The sequence below is a fragment of the Ceratosolen solmsi genome, unplaced genomic scaffold (genome assembly GCF_000503995.2).
Source record: "Ceratosolen solmsi marchali unplaced genomic scaffold, CerSol_1.0 scaffold14, whole genome shotgun sequence".
Lineage (NCBI taxonomy): Eukaryota > Metazoa > Arthropoda > Insecta > Hymenoptera > Agaonidae > Ceratosolen > Ceratosolen solmsi.
In genome coordinates this window covers 192,753-206,663 of record NW_011948420.1, presented here as the reverse complement: position 1 = coordinate 206,663, position 13,911 = coordinate 192,753, and the positions used below count along the sequence as shown (strand labels likewise).

The window sequence follows — 13,911 nt, the reverse complement described above, 5'->3', positions numbered from 1 at the left end:
AAAAAGATAAATATATTTACTTTATTTTAAAATAATGTTTGTAATTTTTAAATTAACCAATGTTATTTATTTGTATAAAGTAAAATGTCGCTGTGATTTATACATATTATTTTATAATAAACACAATAGTGTTTTATCTATATATTGTAGTATTTGAAGTAAGGCTATTGTCAAATCAATTAATATATTGTTTTAACAATAGATAAAATATACTTTAAATTTTAAATATAATGAAAAATTGTTTATTTCTTAAGTTTAGCAAGATTCATAATTATTTTTGTTATTTACAAATATTTTGATTTTAAATGGAATTAAAATTTGTCGATTTCAAAATTTGTATTATTTTATACTTATATAACAGCAATACTTTTGTAAATTTTGAATAATTGAATTTATCAGATATTTGATTTCTTTCTGCAATATTCATTAATTGACTAATTATAAATTTTATTATTTATAATTTTTTCAAATATACAAAAAGCTTTAAAAAAGTTCTTTGGACTAGTAACAATTGCTTTATTATTTTTATTAAAGAAGAAAAGTTTGTTAATACTCATTTATAATTTATAGTAGAGTCTCTTTTCGAATTTTCTTCTACTTTTGAAGATCTAGAATATCTGTCAAGTACGAACACCCTCTTTACGAATTACTATCATCAATTTATTTTTTCCAGTTCACTGATAAAAGTTGATTTATTCTACAATGTTTCTATTTGTTTTATTCTATTTTATTTCAAAATATTAAAATTTTATTAATAAACTGATATTTTAAATGCATTCCATTTTGCAGTAATTATAGAATATCTAATATAACAGTGATTTAATTAATAAAGGTTTTATTTAATTTCTCAGCGTAAAATATTTATTTATCTCATGTAACGTGCATTTGTAAGTTTTGATGATTAAATTTGAAATAATAAAAATTAATTTATATTCTTATGATATATTTGAATCAGTTTTTAAAATAATTAAAAAAAAAAAAATATATATATATATATATATAAATATGGTTAATTTAATGATAATTTTAATTGAATAATTTGAATAATTAACGAAGTTTAAGGTTATGCTGGCGCATTGTATCATCAATTTAATTAATTTTATTATGTTTTTGTGTTAGGATTTTAGTTTAATATCTTTATCGGTAAAGATGAAGAAGTCACGGAAGTGTGCGAGGCTGTAGATCGAGTATGAGCACTCTTTCTCCTATGGGTGCTATAAGGGTCACGAAATTATTAACGTTAGTGAGGGTCGAATGTGCGCCGCATTGAGTAATTAGCTAAGCAGCTCAAGAGATTACACGCGTTTAATGTGGTTGCCAACCGCTGCGTTGCTTTTTGCTTTATATGTGAAACAGTCATTGGGTTCATTGGGCTATTTGTTTTTAATCTAAATCGTAACTTTTTAAAATATTTATAAAATAATAAAAGAATGTTTGGCCAATTTAACTAAATTTATTTAACAACTCTTTTGACTAAGTTTCAAAGTTATAGCTTTATATTGATGATATACAAGGTATATCATCTATATCATCAATGCAATGGTGTCTTTAAATATTTTTATTGTCCTTTTCTTTATATTATAACCATATTTTTATATACTTATCTTTATAAATTATACTTTTATCGATGGTAAATCTAATTTATATTTTATTTCATTACAATTAAATTTACTATTAATCATTTTATATACAAAATTTTTATGCTGCATTCATAAATAAAATAATTAAAATAATGGTGTGAAGTTTTTTAATAGTAAAATGATATTTAAACAAAAGTTTCTAATTTAATTCTTTTTACAAGTGCTTAGAATACTATTATTACTATACAACTATTAATTTTTATCAGTTGTTCACATAGTATCAATTGTAACAGTGTAATAAAATTATGATTATTATCAAATTAATGTATTACTATAAATAGGTTGATATTAATGAATATGTAATTTATAATAACTATAATAAGTATTGCATTTTTTATATTTTTGACAAAATGAAGTTATTATAATACTTTATTATTATTATATTATTTTGAAAAAAATTCAAGTAAGAACTCAAGGTTGCCCTTGCCAAATTTATTCAATTATAATTGCAAAATAAATAATAAAAGATAATATAAAATTAAATAAAATACATTATAAATTTCATAACTTTTGTATGGAATAATGCATTCAATTACGGGTTTTTCTTCTATAATAAAAATACATATTTTTCTACATAAAGCGATTGTATATTATAAAAATTAAAATATTTAAAATAGCTATAAATATAATCTATTATAGATATATATATACATATAATCACAGTTGTTTTACATAATTTATATTTATTTCATCAATAAGTGAATATTAGACATTCATATACAATTGCAAATTATTAATAAATAATAATAAAATTTTTTCTTTCTATACAAAAATTATAAAAACAATTTGACTATTTATGTATGTTGAAAATTGTGAAATTATAGTATAGATGCATGAACGGTCCTATAATTGCATGCGAATAAACGTATTAGTATATGCTGAGTGACATATGTATAATTTATTTTGATGTAAATGAAAAAATGTAGAAGTCTATATTAGCTATGTTTGATATGTATTTATTAATACAAATATATACATATCTATTTATTACTTATCCATTTAATGAATTAGTATGTATTATAAGGGATATGTAATGAGTAAAATGAACAGTAATATTTTAACAGTATTTAAATTAATCGCAATATCATTAAAAAAAATTCATTAGATAATTAATTATTGAAACTTCTCGTTTGAAGATACAATATAAAATTGTTAACTACTTTCTTTTATTATTATGAATTATTAGATAAAAGCTCTAATTTATGTAAATGATTTATGGAATAACATCAATTTGTTTCTATAATTATATTTGAATACTTTATTGTAATACATTAAAGTAGAACTTGTTTTTTTGGTAGATATTATTCAAAATTTTGTAATTTGTGGTAAGATTAATTAAAAATATATGATCTACGATTTTTTTTATTTGCAAGTAACACTATATATAATGAAAATTCTAAAGTATATTTTTAAAAATATATTTGTTAAAATTTTCTTGACAAGGTTATCCTAAAATAATTTATATGTAATATTTATTATCGAAAATATTAAATTTATTAATACAGCCAGAATAAATAATTTTTAATGTATAGAAATATTTGATTAAATAATTATTGATGCTTCTAAAATTATGAATATTTAAGAGTATTTATATTGTAATATATACTTTAAAGTATTTTTATTCATCATGGCCCAATAATTATTTAATAGTTATTTAATAATTACTTAATCAAAATAATGATTTAATTAATTGAATAAGTAAATTGTAATTATAATTGTATATTATCTTTTGACTGAAAATTGTTTCATTTGACGTATAAAATATATTGTAACATAGTAATATTAATTATTCTTAATATTAATTCAGTTGAACAAGATTAAAAAAAATTATTTTCTTAAAGTTTTTTGAGCAACTTCTTTTGATTATTATTAACAAAGTAGAGAAAGATATTTGTTTAATCATGTCTGTGATTCGTATTTTTCATTATAAAAAAGCGTAAGTCCAATGTTATTGTGATATACGCTTTTGTACATGCTATGTGTTCTTTTTGAATGCAGTTTGAAAAATCTAAATCGTTATTTCTATCTGTTTCAGGAAAAGAAAATTGGGTCCTCGAAACAAAGTGAAACGAGTCCTTAAAAATGATCGGAAAAGGATAAACAGGACGTTGAATAAATGTGTGCGTCCTTTGAACCAAAGCGATAAACAGGCTCCACGCCTTCTAGTGCCCCTCCCTCTGTCGTCATCCTTCTTCGTGATCACGCAGCGTCTGCCTCCGCCCGCATTCGGTTCCTTCACACAATTCTGTAACGGAAGCGCTACCCCTGTTCATCCACTTGTATTTGGCGCGCGCGCATCCGCATCCGTCTCCCTACTCTTGTTTTTGTGGACGCTGGTGGGGACGCGACGAATCGGCCCTGACCTGGGCGGAGCTTCAGAATGCTCCCGCACTTTAAGTAGATGCGACGACACTCAGCTTCGACAAACGGCGTCTGGCTACCGCCAGCGTACGATTCGCATCCGTACTATTCAAGCCGTCATGTTGCACAGCGCCTTGCCGCGAGTCTACCTGGCGACCCCAGGCCTCGGCTATGCAAGCGGCCGCTTTCTCACAGAGGAACTGCGTCAGTCTTACAGCTATGCCGAACAACGCCTGGAGGATTCGTACGTAGGACTGGATTGGTATGGAACACCGATGCCGCTTGAGGAGCCACGACGTGATCCGAACCCGAGTCCCCTAGATCTCTCTCTGAAGCCTCCGCCGACTCCGAGCACCGGTTGTGATGATTGCGAAGCTATTGAAGTCGACGACGATGAGGATCGTCATAGTCGCGAGGTAATGCGACCTCACAGTTTGGATGAACTCGACGAACCAGAGCCCACTACTGACCATTACTATGATCAGCAAATCGACTACGCCACTCAGCTGGATGAGAGCTACCAAGAAACCCAGAGGAAGCCATCACTTTTGAGTCCCGGTCGGTTACGAACACCTCCAACGCCACACATTCATGCGCCCATGACACCGCCGAGTACACCTTCACCGCCCCAGTGTCCTAGGCGTCGAGGTCGCGAAGAGGAAGCTGGGTCCGCTGGGACGAGCCCGAGACCGGAGAAGTATCTGGAAAAGGGTCGCGCCAAGCGTAAGCATGCGCGCAAACTTAAGTTCGACGAGGATACAAGCAGCCCGGTCTCCGGAACGGTGATTCTTAGACCGGATGAGGCAGTCGTTACAGGCGACATTGATCCCGCCTTTAACATTGTCGAGGTGACGGAAGAAGCACGCGCGGAACTCGCTAAGATCGAGAACCGGCTCGGACCCTACCAGTGCAAGCTCTGCCGGCAGCTTCACGAGGACGCCTTCCAATTGGCTCAGCACCGCTGCTCGCGTATTGCCCACGTAGAATACCGTTGCCCTGAGTGTGACAAGCGCTTCTCTTGTCCAGCGAACCTCGCGAGCCATCGTCGATGGCACAAGCCGAGACCTGCGGCTCCGCCAACGATGAGCACCGGCAGCTCCAGCATTGAGGAACTTTCCTGCGCTCGCTGCGATGCTCGGTTTGGCAAACATGCTAATCTAAGGAAGCATCTTACTTCACAACACCCGGGCGAGCTTGTCGGTGATAGCTCGGAAACTGCCTGACAACGGCTAGCCCCCGCCAAGCCAATGCCTCTGCGCCGACCACCCGGCTTCTACTGGAGATTTGGTCTCGACCTTATGTGAGTGCATAATCAAAAACCGATTAGTCCATCATCTCGCTTTCGTTGCGTGTTCCTTTGCTTGTCCTTTAATTCTCATCCCTAATTCCCCACAGTCGATATATTTTTGTCACTATTTATCTTACTTCGTAATCGATAATACAACCCTCCCATACTAACCATACATATTAATTTCTCTTAACTAGAGTATGTTCTTAAAACATTACAATTATTATCATTAAAAAAAGTTTTTAGTATTTTTTTTTCAGGAAAAATTAGGAAAGTAAGAAATTGTCGACCTTAAGAAATCGACCATAAGATATAAATAAAATACGATACAGATAAACTAAAAAATGTGAAACGTATCTAGTCATCATAGTCTCGGAGGCTTATAGAGTCTCAAATCGTTGTAGTGCATAAGGAACAAACAGCTTTATTTGCCAAAAAAAGAAGAAATTATGAACCGTGTGTTATTAAAATACATATAATACATTAAATAATATACATAAATTTAATGTTACTTTGTAAATTATTGTAAATCATTAAAGTCACGAGTCGAGATAATGTATCAGTGTTTCATGATAATTCGATTGTATAAATGTGTAGATAATGGACGTAGTAATATATGTATATAATAATATTCGATACATACCCATGTATCAAAATCTTTGAAAAAATACAAAATTAAGTTACGAAAAATGAAATTGTATTTTTAATGTTCAATATTTTTTATTTTTAACAGCAATATTTTATAAGAACAATTATATTTTTATTATTATATAATTTTATATAACTTAGTTTTCTATTTCCTCATGGTAAAAATGGCTATCAAATGATCTCGAATACTTTAATTTAAAAAATTTAAGTCATTAATTGATTTAAGCTTTCTAGTGATAAATTAAATACGTAGTATTTAATTTGCTATTATCAATAAATTTATTAACAAGTTTACACAGCGAACTTTATTAAAGATATTTAATATTTCTTTAAGATTTATTAAATAAAGGTAACAAAACTGTTCTAATAAAACAGCCTAATCATAACTTATAAAGATAAACATTTAACGAATTTAAATATTTTTAAAATATAAAAATATTGTGAGCTTATAATATACAATTATATTTAAAATTTTAGTTTTAATTACACAAGAATTTTTTATAAATTTTAACTTATACGCAATTAAGATCGATTTAGATGAAAACATTTCAAGTGAAAATTTTTATATGAATTATATTATAAATATATTTTAAAAAATTATTCATATCACAATACAGATAAATGTAACTAGTAAATAAAATAAATTATTTCCCAAATAATGTAAGGATGAACTTCAAAAATATTAAAAATATTTGTAGTCGTATTATCTGCAATTATAATTTTAGGTATATTTGATTTAAAATTCTAGTCACCAATTAAGACGTTAGTATAAAAAGAAGTTTATAAAAAAATGTTTGCCATCATTTTTATAAGCTTAATATTAATATCTTATTCAATTTTAATTCTTATTTTTTTTAATGTTCTATATTTATAGAACAAAAGAGTATTCCTCTAGTCAAATGTAAACTCTGAGTTCGTAAGAGTTACGTTACGAGTTGAAACATAATAATATAACCAAAGAAAATCTATCTAGTCAATTGATTTGTGAGTTATAATTCCTTTTAATATAAATGATAATTAAATAACTAATGATATATTCGGATTTATTAAATTGAATCTCTGATGATCAGTGAAATTAATTACAATTTCTAAGTTTAAAGAAACATACGAAAATGAAGTCCTCTGTACTATGTTTATCTAAATTAAACGTTAAACAAATATGGTATAATTAATGTTATCAATTATGGATTTATAGTACATAATAAAAACAATTATATCTAAAAGTAATAGAAATGCAAATGAAAATGTTATCCAATTTAAATATAAAAGTAATTATTCATAATCGCAAACGATGACTTTTCGAATATATTACATTTATTTTAAATAACTAATAGTTAAAGTATATCAGTTTTGTAAATAATATAACTTTGGCGTATGCTTTTACTTATTGACATATATATTATTTCTTAGTAAAAGTGAACTATTATTGTTCACCTGACTTGGTTGAAAGCTGATTGTAATAGTATAATAAAAGAATATGAACAACATGACATAATTATTTTCAAAAGAAAAAGAGTTTTACCTTTTTAGATGTAATTGAAAAGTTATTAAATAAATGAAGAATATTGTAATTTATAAAAATTAATCACTTATAACAAAAGCCAATGTATTTATATTTAAAAAAAAAAATGAGTACGAAATGTGGACATCTAGTCATTTAAGGTTAATTGTCGAAGTACAATAGTAATTCAAACCGAATTTCGAGCAATAAGACAATGGCACACTTTCATATAATTTAAAATATCCAAGTGAGCACCCAAAGCTGTAACAGTTTAACCCGTTATATGTAAAAAGCGAGAAAGAGGGCTCTAAAGTGTGATTGTTATGTATCTCCAGTCAAATCGTTAAATTTCTCGATCCAAAACAGCGTTAAAAGAAATAGTAGCACACACAGCTGCAATGCAAGTGTATACATTTTCAGGTAATCTTTAGAAAAGCCTGGATCTGTAATCGATCGCTGGCACACGTCCTTGTTTTCAGTCTACAAATTATTTAACGAGTTTCGCATTGTAGTCAAGCGACCTTTTTTCATCTTCTTCCTTATCTCATCTTACTCCGTGTTTCATAATTCATAATCATATTTCAACTGGACAGAAACGTCTCATCATAAGTCTAATTTTAATTTTAATTTTCACGGTAAATTAAATTAATTCTTCGATCTGCAGCCTTTATACTAGCGAGTATTACGATATTTAAGAAAATTAGTGCTTAATTGAAATGGTATAAAAGCGAAATTGTAAATAGGAAGTACCATGTATTTATGCAGTTATGCAAAGCAAGCTGATCATTAAACTGTAAAATATGTATATTACTATACTGTACTACTGTTAAATCGGAAGTGCATCAATAAAAAATCTTTAACCAATAAATCTCAATTACTGTATGACGGTTAGAAATGCCTTTGCTGTTATGATATATACGTTTTGCTTTTATCGATCGACTCTGCTTTATAAGTGTGTAAAAATTATTTCTGAAATACAAGAGTATGAATATTATTCACTTATGATATTTTTATTACCTTCATACTTCCAAAATAAAATCCTCAACTTCATTCTCTCAAGAAAATTTACCATCAAAGATCTTTATTCCAAAAGAATGTGATTTAAGTATTGCTATTTTTCTATTGTAAATATGTATTATATTTTTATTCAAGAAAAATTAATAAACGACATTTAATAAAAATTAGTTTTTAAATACGTTTATTTTTATTATTAATATCGTATCACATATTATACTCATTTTATTTAATAAATAGTTAAGCACTATTATTAATGTATAATTAAATTTATATTTTTGAACGAGATTTTATTTATAGTATCAACTTTTTAATTTACACAAATTTTTTTCATAATAAATTTAATAACCGAATACCAGCAAAAAGTTTTGATTTGACTATTCCATATTTCAAAGAATTTATAAAAAAGAATTTATTAAAGATAATAGGAAAGGAAAAGCCGTAGCCAACTAATCACTTTTGAGAATGAAACGCTATCACCGCATGAAGTATAAAGAGACCAAGATTATCGATAATATCTTTTACTTTGAGTTATTACTCCATGTAATGTAATTGTAGTCATACGTTCTTAGTAACAGGCCTCCGTCTCGCAAAAGCTAAAGAAGCCAAGAGGGATTGTCAACCCCATAATCTGCACGGAACTTTTGTACCCCTGAGATAAAGAGATCTAAGGTGCCCCTCTTCTGTCAGAAAAAAAGAGTGAAATAGCAGGCTTTGAATTCAGCGCAATGAGGATTTTCTTCCACTGACGCTTTTCCAGATGCTGAGGCTCTTGTTCGATATTATCTGAAAATTTGTCTAAATTATTGTACATAATATTTTTAAGGAAATAGTTATTTTACAACTATTTCATGCTCAAGCTTAATAACTTTCATATTTATATAGTGGTTATTTTACTGGGTATATTGGTTATTCTTTCTATAATAATAATAATAATATAAAACCTAATATCTAGGCATTTGAGCAGGCAATACTTTGTATCTTTTCAGATTAGCCATACTCTCACTATAGTGCTCTTTAAATAACTCAATGCCTCACTGTTATCACTTAATACCCACACGATATCTATTTTCAATTACCCTAAATTTAAAAGTTTTCCTTTGTAAATAATAGAACGACGTAATTTTAGTTAATATACTCTTCAAAAGTATATTGCATAATTAATTGGTGTAAATTATTAGTTCTTAATTAAAAATGATGAAAATGAATCATTAAGTAATTTTATTATGACAAGTTTCACTTAAAAATTTAAACTACTTTTATGTACACTATAAAATGAAATATATTAATAATTATATATAAATTATATGTAAGAGCAAATTAAAATCAAGAAAGCAATTTCTTTAATATACAATTATATGTTTTTAAATAAATATTTAACTTACTAATATTCAATACTAAGTTATGTTTTGATTTCTATTACATAATAAAATATATAGTGTTCTAGATGCTATAAAAGCTATAAAATATTGTTATGCATTATACGCATGTATATATAAATACAAAAGGTCTCTGACAACACTAAAAATTTGAACATATATTATTATAACATATAACATTTGATGTTTTAATATTTCACAAGAAATAATCTAATTATTATTCTATCTATAATCTAATCTAATAATCTAATAATCTAATATAATAATAAAAAAAGCATTAATAAAGTAATAATAATTTATCGTCACTATGAATAGTTCTACAATTATCACACGATAGATAGCAATCATTTAGACATCTTATACATTACTTTTTTTAATATTTGAAGGTTGAAATCGAAAAACAAAGTTGAAATCGATCATTATTTTCGAGTTATGTTTATGTTTTTTTTTGGATTGTTAGTTATTTCAGGGACTTGTTTTTATGGTAGAATGTATGGATTATATTATATTAAATCATAATGTATCTTTCAAATATTAATAGTATTTTTAAACCAAAGTGCTGCAAGAATTTCAGTATCTTAAATATTTCTAAAGTTGCAAGAGTTTTATATCGCAGGTAGCTAAACTACTTCTTTGTCAGGTGGAGAGTCAACTGTGGAAAGAGACAAGTTCATTGAGCTTGTAGTAGATGTACGACAAAGGCTGCCGGAGGGAATCCACTTAGGAATCCCCGGAAGCCTTTAGCTTCAACTGTCTCCTACGGGAATATCCGAAAGACGCGTTTGCACGACATATCAGGCAGATAAGGGAAGAAGCAATTTTTCAATTTTCTCTCGCGCGAACTTTGTCATCTTCACTATTCGATGGGAAAATGGAATTTTCACACTAAAGTCAAGTGGCAAAAGGTAGGATCTTTTCGTTATTCCCAGTAAATTTCGAAACGCTCTCTTCTGGCCGTTCCTTTTTTCTAGAAACCTTTTTTTATTGCAACGTTCTTTTAAGATATAACTTTTGAAGGAGTAGATATGCTCCGCTGGTAAATACTTTTGACATAAACCAGAAACTTCGATCTGGCATTTTATAGTTTTCAAAGTGAGATTTTTACTTATTGTTAAAGAAGTATCACGATGGGAATGGTTATAGTACATAAAAATTATTTTATTCATAATAAATAACTAGTTTAAATTTAATAATAATACTTCAATATCATCTTTCTTTATAGTAACTAATGATATTAACTTTTTTTTTTAAACATTCATCCAATATTGATCAATATGGTAAATATTACTTTCGTTTTAAATGTTAAAAGACGATAATATATACGAACTCTTATAAATTAAAAAAAAAATATTAAGATTTGTTTTTGAAAGTAATTAATATTACTATTATTATATAAATTTTATTACAACTTTAAGCAAATTAATTTTAACAATATATTTTATATTATTTTTCTCACTTTCTTCTGTTCAAGAATTTTGTTTTCTAATTTTGATATTTAATATACATCATACGAAATCACAGACTATTTGGTTTTATATTTTAACTGTTGTTATTATATTATTAAAAGTATATCTTATTGTTTAAAAAATTTTTGATTTTGCAAATTTTATTCTTCTTCATTCTAAATATGCTTTTAAATATTTTGTTTGAATTTTATGTATTGGTTTTATTTACATTTTGTAAAGGCTTATATTTCATGGTTTTAAGAGTATTGTTGATATTTATCATTATCTAAATTCTATCTTTAAAAAATATACATGCTAAATATTTTATAGTTTTTAAAATGAACTCATATTAATTCTCGTAAATGAAAAATAATAAATATTAATATTGATTGCCAAAATGTCCAGTAAAAAAAAAAAAATAAATTCATTATATCTCGTAAAAGTGATTTGACCATGAAAACATTATCTAAACCCCGCTCAATCTTTTCAAGAAAAATAATGTTTTGAGTTCATGTAATACGTGCGTTAAGGCACGAAATGGGGGTATGAGTCTTAAGCGCGTGAACGATGTAATTGTCCAAAGCGTCACTCCTCGTCGTCCCCCTTAGGATTTTTCGAGGATTTTTCCAAGCATAAGCAATAGCAATCATCTTTATTTCTTCCTATACATTAAACACAGAGCATCAAATGAAAGAATAATTTAACCCTCAATATTTTTTATATTTTGTATACAGTTTTGCGTATTTTATTTGTGAGGACATTTGATAATTAATTTATAATTATTTAATTTTATGGAAAATATTTAATCGTCATTTTATATTTGATATTTTTTTATCTGTCTTCTGTGTTTATATATATATATATATATATATATATATACATTTAATTTTTACATTTTTACATTTAATTTTACATAGATTTAATTATTATTTTTGATAAGGCATTAAATATTTTTTAGGAAAAGGATGTTCATTCTAAGAAAGTCATAATACTTTTAGCTATAATTTAAAAACTATTATCAACTTTTCCAATAGTATGATATAAATACATTTTAACGATGTATGTTAATGGTTATATAGCGTTTGAATTGATGGAAGTAATATAAAAATAGTTCCGTTATGATAGAATATAAACGATTATGTGGCTAGTTACAGTATAGTTACAACGATTCTCGAACAATTGAACACATACTCCAACAAAAGAAATAATTTCGATTTTATTCGAAATAAAAGATTACAACAACGTGTGAATCGTTAAGATGTTCAAGAGAATGAAACATCGTACGAAAAAGCAATCAGTTAAAGAAGTCAGGCGCAATTTAAGAGGACTAACAGCTCCGCACTGCTTTTATCATACGACAAACAATCACAGATCCATTGACTCTAACCACAATGAGTATATTTCTATGTAGACATGTACGTAGCAGTTGATCCATAGGACAACAAATATCGTACGGATTTATATAATAACTGTAAAAGCTTCTTCGAGAAAAATATAGAGCAGAAGAGATAGAATCTTAGGATTTACAACGTTTTTCCAAGCTTATCCTACTAGCATCATAACTACTTTTCCATTGAGAAGTACAAGAGTTTTCAAGACTTTTTCTTGATTTCTAGTAATATTTATTTTCCAGAATCAAAGTAAGCATAACAAAACGTAATGCATAAGATTTAAACATTTTTGAACTTTTATAAGTGTGGGAAAAATTTTTGAAAGTAAATGAATGTCCTATGAGATTCAGATAATATATCAAATATATCGGTATTTTGTAAAGATTTTATTTCTTTAATAAAAACAGTAATTGTTTCTCTAGATTTATCTAGATTACTTGTTAAAAACATATTTTATATACTATTAATCTTCAAAACATTATAAAACTTTTTTATATTTTACTTTTTTATTATTTACTTTTTAAATTGTTGTATAATTTAATATTTCTATGAGATTTCTTAATATTATTTGTTCATACACTAAATTTTATAATAATCTATTTCTGAAATTCTATAATAAATATGGTTTTAAGATTAATTTTACTCTGTAATATTGATGGGAATTCCGTGCGTTGCTGTAGTATCCCAATAGTATAAAGGTAATAATCTTTTTAGATAATAGAGAAATACCAAAGCATATGAGAATTCGTAATCTGATAGTAATAATTCATAAGAAAAAATTATAAAAATTCTAAGTTAATGTCATTCTTTAAGGAACGTTTGATATTAAAATAAAGATATAAATGTAAATTGATACTCAATTACTGATAATTCTAAAATCATAATTTAAAGTTCGAATCTAGAATCTATCTGAGAATAAATGAAATGTTCAATTTTATGTAAATAACTATCGCTATTATTTCCAGTTCATTCAGGATATCATATTTTACAGCTCATGCCGGATTTATATTTTCCAACTTATTCCGGATATCATAACGTTGATATTTTGATTCTATTATACTAAATAATTAGATATAAAAGTTCTATTTGCACAAAAAATAAAAATCTTTACTTCAGATTAACACAAAGAATTTAAATTGATTTTCTCAAGCGTATGAAATAATATAATCTTATTTCTTTACTAAACTGATAATCGTGATCCACAATGAAGCTAAATACCCAGATTGAAAGCTCTGGTGTATGAG

The 13,911-nt window shown here is 27.2% G+C and overlaps 1 protein-coding gene across 1 annotated transcript; it reads left to right on the top strand.

Annotated features, from left to right (window-relative positions):
- Nucleotides 1-4,120: 4,120 nt before the first annotated feature.
- LOC105361117 (insulinoma-associated protein 1a) lies at nucleotides 4,121-5,387 on the top strand. The gene has a single exon (XM_011498223.1). The coding sequence runs from the start codon at nucleotides 4,121-4,123 to the stop codon at nucleotides 5,222-5,224; it is 1,104 nt and encodes a 367-aa protein (XP_011496525.1). The 3' UTR covers nucleotides 5,225-5,387.
- Nucleotides 5,388-13,911: the final 8,524 nt, after the last annotated feature.